The sequence below is a fragment of the Limulus polyphemus genome, unplaced genomic scaffold (genome assembly GCF_000517525.1).
Source record: "Limulus polyphemus unplaced genomic scaffold, Limulus_polyphemus-2.1.2 Scaffold1049, whole genome shotgun sequence".
Classification (NCBI taxonomy): Eukaryota; Metazoa; Arthropoda; class Merostomata; order Xiphosura; family Limulidae; genus Limulus; species Limulus polyphemus.
Window position 1 is genome coordinate 350142 of NW_013666659.1, and position 10211 is coordinate 360352.

At 34.8% G+C, this 10211-nt stretch overlaps 1 protein-coding gene across 1 annotated transcript; it reads right to left on the minus strand.

Moving 5' to 3' along the window:
• Positions 1-4010: 4010 nt before the first annotated feature.
• On the minus strand, positions 4011-4592 carry LOC106461865. The gene has a single exon (XM_013921730.1). The coding sequence runs from the start codon at positions 4590-4592 to the stop codon at positions 4011-4013; it is 582 nt and encodes a 193-aa protein (XP_013777184.1).
• Between the last annotated feature and the right edge of the window lie 5619 nt (positions 4593-10211).

Genomic DNA, 10211 nt, shown 5'->3' on the forward strand with positions numbered 1-10211 from the left:
TATTTCTTTCAAGTGTACCTGTTTTTAAAGCTGTAATTAGGCAACCTTCGTTCGTTGTCTGATGCAGTGATGTCTAGTAACTGCGAAAGCGGGTGGAAGTATTTTACCATAAACAACACTTGTTTCAGTGTTTGAATAACACCTGTTTCTTAAGACATATATAAAGGGCTCTTTTTAAAATAGGCACAATTACCCTGTTAACGTTTGAATTTGATGCCTATTTTATGTACTTGGATCATTAACGCAACTGAACAAGATTTGACAAGAATTAATAGCTTTATTTTAAGTTTAGTCCCTTTTTGGGCCAGCGATAATACCACGGACTTACACAGTCCGGGATTTGATTACCTGTGGCGGACAAAGCGCAGGCAGCCTATTGCGTAGCTTTACGTAAAACTAGAAAAAATTCAGATTATACAACGAAACGTATCAGATCAAGATGTGTTAAAAAAAAACACAGAAAAACAAAAATTGAAGAAACGAAACCGAAGGATCTAAAACTACATCCTCCTCTACATTACATTATATATATATATATAGAGAGAGAGAGAGTTAATAGTGATAAACAGGTAGGCCCACTGTTATAGACATCTCTACTTTTTTTTCTATTTGAGATTTGACCCATGCGCATGTCAAGAGACAGCGAGGAGCAAACTAAAATAAAAAGCTGAATAAGGGAGTATAATGGAAGATGAGAATGAAATTATTTCACTGTGTGGGAAAAAAAAAAGAGATTCAGCTTATGTAAAGTAAACAGGTAAGATCACTAGTACTAGTGTGGTTGTTTTTTGTGATCATAGGTGTGTGTGTGTATGTCTGGCCAAGCATAAAGTTACAGAATGACTAACTGTGCTCATATCGAAATCCGATTTTTAGCGTCGTAAGCATGTTGATTTACGGTTAAGTCACTGGGAAGGGGGGGGGGAGAGAAGATGAACTGAGCAGCAGAGGCAGTAACTCGCCTGTAAATTAAAAACTTAAAGCTAATTTTTGTAATAATAAACACCAAACATATAAAAACATACCTTTAATTATGTGTAAGTCAAATTACTGTAAGTTAACGTCCATTATGTATTGCAGAATTGTAGAGAATTATTTGTAATGTATGTATAAATTATATTTCTTTATTTTTGTTTAGATTTTAGTTGCAAAATATTTGGTACATTAAATTGAAAACATATGTTTGATATAGTAATGTCAACTAGGTTTACAGTTCTCTGTTAATCCACAGAACGTATTGTCCAATGTATAGCTTCGCGATTAACATAAAACAAACAATAATCCATTATTATTGCGAGGATTAAACCCAGAACATGCTGCACAAAATCGAGCAGAATTTCCAAATTTCTTCGCGGATAGCTGTTTACAATCTCTACAGATCGTTGCACATTTTCCCGTGGATTTGAACTACCACTAATCATAAATTTCTGCAACACATAGTATGAGCAAAAACGTGTGTCCCACTCAGCCAATCACATACGCGAATCTTTCTGCACTCTTGTGAGTCACGACAGAGAAGGATGATGGGGAAATGGCGGCCTCAAGAGCAAGTCATTGCATAAGTAAAGGAAGATATTGATATTCAAATAGGGAAGTTAATTAAATTATTTTCCAACGTGTCTGCATTCATTTCACATTTTTAGTTGCTATTGTGTCAACCATCGAATTACCCTTTAATTCTTATTAATCATGACACTGAAGAATGGCGGTATGACAGTTAATTGTCGTAACATATAAGACACGTTACAGTAGCAGTTACTTATTTTCTGCCAATCGTAGCACGTAAGAATGACGAAAGTGACATTTACTAAATTCTTATTAATCATGAGACGCTGTACTGACATTAGTTAATTATCTTTATATGCTGTATTTGAGACATCTTAATTTAACAATATTGGCACCGTTAACTGCTCTAGTTGTGACACATTAACTTAACAATATTGGCACCGTTAACTGCTCTAGGTGTGACACACTAACTTAACAATATTGGCACCGTTAACTACTCTAATTATGACACATTAATTTAACAATTCTGGCATCGTTATCTACTCTAATTGTGACACATGAACTTGACAATACTGACTCCATTAACTGCTCTAATTGTGACACATGAACTTGACAACACTGACACCATTAACTGCTCTAATGCACGAAGGAAAGTTTGTGGATTCATAAGATACGTCCTGAATTAAACGTTAATCAAACAGATTCACTTTTACGAATAAGTTACATCATTTGGTTATACGTAGATAAATTGTTTGTATAAACCAGTTACATCATATGGCTATAGTAGGTAACTTGTCCTTACAAACTAGTGACACCATGAGGCTACATGTAGGCAAGTTGTTCCTACAAACCATTTACATCATGTGGCTATACGTGAGTAAATTGTCCTACAAACCAGTAACATCATGAGGCTATACGTATGTAAGTTGTTCGTACAAACCAGTTATATCATGTGGCTAAGGTAGTTAAATTGTTCCAACAAACCAATGAATTCACGTGACTTTTGTTAAATAGGTAAATCATTCATATAAAGCAGTGAAATAACGTCATCATAATTGTGCTTTTAGCCAACGAAACCACATGGATATACCTAAGTAAGTTGTTTGTATACAAACCACTGAAATCGCACGGATATACATATTTACATTGTTTATACAAACTAGTTGTACTAGAAACCATTGAAATTACATGGATATGTGTAGATAACTTGTTTGTACAAATCAGTAAAATCACGTGACTATACATACTCATACTACCTATACAAACTAGTGAAGTCATAGCTTTTCCATAGATATATATACGTATATATCATAATACAAGACAATGAAACGCTGGAGCTATTCTACTCAAAAGGTACTGTAGACAGATAGTAGCCTACAGGCGTAAAACTACAAAATTCTAGTTTCTATTACTCGTGGTGTTTAGCTTTGTGGGTAACAGCCAACAAATCAAACCAAGACAGGCAGTAAATTTGTACTGTAATGATCAGTAAAAATTATACGGGAAAATCCACAAACTCTCAGTGAAGAATATTGTTTCATATAGATATTCTTTATGTTTACTAACAAACAGAAAGGAGTAAGGCAAATAGGATTTTAAGTTGCATCTGTAGAAGTATTATATACAAGTATAAAGAGGTCTATTAACCCACTGGTTAGGTTACATTTGGAGTATTGTGTTCAGTCTTGTGCTTCTTATCTTAGAAAGGACACTGAATTATTGGAAAGGGTTCAGAGGAGGATTAATTAGGCTGTCGCCTGGGATGGAAAGGTTGTGAGGTTAAGATCTCTGAAATATTTTTCTCTCGAAAAAGGAAAGCTAGAGAGATCGGATTGAGGTGTTTAAGATTGATAAGGGAATTGATAGTGTTGATGCATAATTTTCTTTTGTACTTAATTGTGAGAATTATTTTGGTTTGGCTTGTTATGAATTTTGCGCAAAGCTACACGAGGGCTATCTGCCGTCCATAATTTAGCAGTGTAAGACTAGAGGAAAGGCAGATAGTCATCAGCACTCACCGCCAACTCTTGGGCTACTCTTTTACCAACGAATAGTGGAATTGACCGTCACATTATAACGCCCCCAATGAAAGGGCGAGTATGTTTGGTGTGACGACGATTCGAACTCGCGACCCACAGATTGCGAGTCGAGTGCCTTAACCACCTGGCCATGCTGGGCCTGTGAGAATGGTAGGACTAGGAAACACAAATATATATATTTTGACAGAGAAGGAGTCATATTCAGCTAACACAACTTTATTTTTATAACAGGGTGGTTAGCCTTTGGAAAGGGTTGCCTTTAGATGAGGTGGATGTAGATAATCTAAAGGAGTTTAAAGAAACACTTGATCAATATTTGAAATATAAGAGCTGGCTTTGAGTGTTATATTTTCATTTTAAAGTTTAGTTTAGTAGATGAGATGACCTTAATGGAACAATGGGTCCCTTGTTGCCCTACGATTATATGTTATAGGTTATATTATATGATATTAGATTTTGCTTAGATCATCTGTCTTTGTGAATTCTGTAAACCACATCATTGATTCTTTTCCGCACAAGGTACGGTCCTTCCAAACACCTGCTTAACTTTAGAGTTTGTTCTCTCACTGTTCTCTCGTGTAGCAGTTTGTACAGCCATACCATACTTTGACGAAATCCAATTTTATCAGCATTAATCTCATGGTGTCTTTTCATTCTATCACTAGCTAATTTAAGTCTTTCTTGCATAAAGTAATGTATGGCATTAATTGGGTGCTTTAGTCCTTCTGCATACCCTGTGTACGACGCTGCTGGATGATTATCCTCCAGATGTGAGTACAAAAGGTCCAATGGCACTTTAAGTAATAATGCCGTTTCATAACTCATAAGTAGCAGTCTAAGATCTTGGTTCCATGTTTTCTTATGTTCTTCCACATAAATGGCTAATTGGTGTAAAAAAGTATGATTGTATCTCTCCACCTTGCCATCAGAAAATGGATCAAGAGCTGTCATCCTAGTCTTTTCTATTCCAAGGAGTTGACACGTTTCCACTAAAAATACTGATTTATAGTTCCGTCCCTGATCTGAGTGAAGTTTCTTAGCTACCATAAATCTTTAAAGAAGCTCATTGATGAGTTTCATTGCTTGAGGTTTTGCTTCTGCATAGAAAATCATATGTTTATGGCCATTTGGTAAAATAGTGCATCACAACCTTGATGTATATCCTCACTGTTACTCTATCGCAGAAGACCATACACATCACTAGCAACCCTCTCAAGTGGTTTTCCAATACAGTACTACTGTAAGTTTCTATGCTGATTCTTTCATAGCTTTTTTCACTCACAACATAGTTCAGATGATTTATACCAATTATTTACAGATCCAAGCATACAAGCCAATAGAAGCATTCTCTTACTCTCTCCAGTGTATTGTTAAAACCTAAGTGTCCAACTGTGGGAAAGCTATGTGGGTGATGAAGTTTTGACAATGTACAAGATGTAGAAGTACAAACTATATGAATTCTTTCTTTCCACTGATATATCTCAGTTTCTGATATAATGAGACTGCGAATCGAGTGCCTTATCCACCTGGGCATGCCGGGCCCATCTTACCATTTATTGGAGCAAAGTGACTTTTCTGTGTATAACAGCTTAGCGTCAGCTGAACAGTTGCATCTCTTTTTTTATACATAAGCTTACGTAATATGATGTTATAAATGTCTTTTAATCAATCCTTGATAACCTGTAGAGACTCAGAGAAGATAAAAGGAATGCTGATATAGAGTGAATCCCTCAATACTACCACCAGGATATTTCTGTCTGTAAGAGTAGTCTTTATATAAACATTGTTTAAGAACGTGATGTGTGCTTTGTGAGAAACATGCATATATAGGATCTTTACAGCTGGTGTTAACTCTGACATATTTATACCAGGAGTGTCAGCTTGAAAACCAGGCAGCTAAAGCTAAAGCATAAACCTAAGTTATTAAATCTACAGCCCCCATTCCCCCAGTAGCTCAGCAGAAAGTCTGAAGATTACAACACTAAAAACTGGGTTTCGATACACGTTTTGGCCAAAGCATAGACAACTCATTAAATAGCTTTGTGCTTAACAACAATCAACCAACCAAAAAAAATCTACATTATTTTGTTTTATTTGGAAGGTTTGGAAATGGTTAAAACTCCTACACTGGTCTGTATTCTGAATTCCCTATAGAAATATGCATGAAACAATGGTTTACTATCTTCGTTTCAAACTCTCGAGGATGACACATTACAAGTAAAATTAATCCATCTCGGAGACCTTTTCAAATTTTTTTTCTTTAGTTGCCTTATAACGTTAATCGTATGATTACTCTTCGCAGATTTTAAAGAACAATAATTTTGTTCTGGAGGTGGTCTTGTACAATCTCCCATTAGAGGCTGTTTGATGATCTATAACTCCGAAAGTGTTGTAAAGTCCTGATATTGTTCTATAAACTTACTTATAGAGTGGTGACAGAGAAGTCCAGACATTGTACTGTCAGATTACTTATAGTGTAGTGAGAGGAAAAGAACTTCATTCTGTGCTGTCATGTTATATGTAGTGCAGGGATAGGAAATGTCCTGAAATGTTAATGTCAAGTTACTTATAGTGTAGTGATGGGAACTTCCTGACATTGCACTGTCAAACTAGTGATGATGCAATGTCAGGACTTTCTTCATCACTCCACTTTAAGTAAATTGACTGTATAACGACAAGACATTTCCTATTACAACGCTACATATTCTAGACAGCACAATGTCAGGACTTTTCCTATCTCTACGTTATAAGTAATTAGACAGTACAATATCAAGATTTTCCCCGTCACTACACTGTAAGTTACTTGAGAGTAAAAACAGAACTTTAATCATCATTAGTCTATAAGTAACTTATAATAAAATATATATTTAATAATCTTGTGTTTGAACACAGTGTACCGAAAAAGGTTATTTTGGATGAAATGTGATTCATCTAAAGTAACATGCAGACTTTAATATTTTGACTGGTAACATTAATATAATACACTATAAGCCAGAAAGGTGACAGTTTTTAACCCTAATTTTCCAAAATGTTGAAATAGAAAACAAGTATTCTGTTGCAAAATTGGAATTAAAATGACGTGTGTGTATCTTAAAATTATATCGGTAAACAAAATGTGAAATGTAAAAGGAATTATATGTATCTAATAAATTTAAATATGTCAATTACCATTGAAACTTCCAAGCACAAATAAATGTTTTGTATATGGAAATTCCGGCCTCGATTCTGATCAACGTACGTACTGAGAGTGACCGCTCTAAAATGAAACAGTGTTGTTGACACTGAGAAACAGCAGAATCCTTAAGTAAGTTTTCTTTAGATAACCATGTGTTTCTTTTGTTCAAAAACATGTCGGATATAAGCTGTGGCAGAATTTTTAAGTACTCTGTCTTTAGAAATCCATATTTTACTTATACTCAAAAATACACAGGATATGAGCTATAATCAGTAAGATATATATTGCTGGAAAGAGTGTTTTTTAAGAGAGAGTTGTTGATACCACGCGGTCAGGTAAAATAGAACTAACACTGCACTTTACTGATATGTTAAATAGATAAGACAGTTTGATTTCAAGGGAGGGGGAACAATAAAATCAACAACCGATAACGTGCTGTACCATTATTAGTTTCCTTGTTTCGTCTTCCGGCACAGCAACCTATGATACTCATAATTTCCATCTCGTGACATGGGTTGCCACAGTTAACGGAAAGAGGAAATGCTGGAAACTTATTGAAGTTAGCGATGATGCCTCATAATGTTTAAATATATTATCATATAGATACTACTAATTGGTCTTTCACTTAAGTTTAACCCCTACATTTCATAGTGGCCCATGAAAACTATAATGTAATTATCTTTTAGTAATTATCGTGCTATACTTGGTCTGTTTGACCTTTTGACATTATATCGTGACATGTTCCTGAGCATGTAATGTCACAAGATAAATGTAAAACTGGCTTAGTTTAGTAAGCAACTACTTTCAGGTATGTTTTCTGTAGTTATAATATCCTAGTAGCAGAGTAACTGCTCTCGGGTATGCTGTTTTTTTTTGTAGTTATAATATACTTAGTAGCAGGGTAGCTACTGGCAAGTATTTTTACCTCCGCCACCGACGGTGGATGGAGGTTATATTTTCACCCCTGTGTGTGTGTGTGTGTTTGTCAGTAATATTTCTCATTTCTCGAAAACGGCTGAATGGATTTGGACGAAAGTTGGTATACATTTGGACTATTACAAAGCTCAAAAGCGATTATTTCTTGGAAGGTCAAGGTCAAAGATTAAAGTCGCTGCAAGGTCACTAAAATAAAAAAATCCGTATCTGTTAACATGGGGACCGATTTTTCACACTATTATTTCTCTATAACTCAGTCAAAAATTATTGGATTTTGATGAAACTTAGTGGGTACATGTAGAATATTATTCCTCATTACACTGCCAAAAACAGTCCGAGTCTGATGATAACGATGGACATACTAACACATTTTCTTATTTTTTGAGAGTCGAATATGATCAACGCTGCGTGGTGGAGGTATGGGCTGTAATGAGTGCCCCTCTAGTTATAGTAATAATATCTTGGATAGGGGGATAACTAGGGTTTTTGTTGTTGTTATTGTTGATATAAAATCCTGGGTAACAGGTTAACTACTGTCGGGTTTGTTTTTATAATATTCTGGGTAAACATTCGCACTAGCAAACGTTCTTATCATAACGTAACATAATGAAATTTGGATCAAGCTAAAAATTTCCACCACCCTCTCACATACACACAATCACAATAATAAAAAACTTTCTGACCTGGACTATCTGAATTCCGATACTATTATTACCTGACAAAGATCAAACTGTTACCTGTAACATCCATATCTTATTAATAACGAACAATACCAACCAAGTTATTTTGTGGCTCAGCGGTAAATCTGATGGCTTATAACAAAGAAACAGGGGTTTCGATACCCATGTCGGGCACAACAAACAGAATTCTCAAAATCAGGCAGTAATGAACGAGTTCTAACATGTTCTACTTCTTTTCTCAGTGGATACACTAAAATTGAAAGAAAATTTGTAGTTATTAATACGTATGTTGTAAAACATTATGCAGGGTATTCCTTATAAGGAAGATTGTTTGTTATTTTAAAGTGTACTAAATGAATGCTTAGAACCCATTCTGATGTAACTAAACAAAATAAGTGCTGAAACTTGAGGTTAATTATTAATGACTTAAACAGTGGCGTACATCAGGCAATAGGACAATCAACTTTTAAGTATTGGGTCCTAAGGTAAGATTAAGGGTTAAGCAACGAAATTTAAGGTTAATTACATAAGAGTAAAATAAATCATGTTATAAGCCAGTTAATATTATCATTAATGGGTTATAAGATCAGCTTGTCCAACAATTACTCAGGTTAATCACGCGCTAGAAATTTATGCAAATATTTCATAACCAGCGCTTTATTGTGTTTTCCATTATATACCACCTTAGATGTTGAAAAATAGTTTAATTTGAAAATGGTAATTATATGTTTGTTAATATTTCCTCACTGTACAGTATTAGTTACTTGGGAAAATACAGCTTTGCTTATCATCTCACTACGGACACAAGCAACGCGAACTGGATTAATAACGAAGCAGGAAAAGCAACACCAACTGTTTCATAAACCTACGTGCGTGTTCAGAATATATATATGGTTTATCAATCGAAGCTAACACACTTTACACAGATGTGACGGCCTGGAACCCACACTCCCGTACATGATAATTGCACCTAGCTGAAAACGCAGGTAAAGTACGTTTCGTAGCTTACAGATCTAGCAAGAAGACGACATAACAAGCTCAGCCCACCTGGACTGCCACATGTCACCAAATGTTTAAATTAAACGATATATTTTATTGCCTCATTGAAGAACGCATGAAGACATACATCTGTTTTGTACTGTTGCTTTCTACCTAAAATACGGTGAACTTGAACAAAAACTTATTTGTTTTTCACAAACATTCCCCCAACCAAGCTTGACTAATGAACAGGAGTTATAAAAACATAACACTTAAAGAAAGTCATGGTTTAAACAAATTCGAAAAAACATCTATAGGTAGCTTATAAACTATAGCTTTATTCCTTTACTTGGATAGCAATTTCTAGAACTAACAAACTTTGTTTTCCATTATTTTTCGTTCTTAATTTTTGTACCAAAAATATTCACTTATCTGATTCAGCGTTCGAAAACAGCCTAAAAGAACACGGTCTGACTAAATTTCGTGTTCTAGTAATATTTTATCATACACTAAGTGTCCAAACAGTTTCATCACATGTTGGGTTTTAATATTATTTCATCATACAATGAGTCCGACCAGTTCACTAAATGTTGTGTTTAATTAGCATTTTATAAAAGGCTGGATCCAAACAGTTGCACTAAATGCTGTGTTCTAGTAGTATTTTATCAAACACTGTGACCAAACAATTGACTAAATGCTGTGTTCTAATAGTATTTTATCAAACACTGTGACCAAACAGTTGATTAAATGCTGTGTTCTAATAGTATTTTATCATACTCTGTGTGCATCTTGTTTCAGCAAATATTGCGCTTTAGTATTGTATAGTGATACATAGTGTGAAAATAATTTGACAAAAGTTGTGTTCTAGTTGGACGTTTATCATCAAAGTGTCTAATA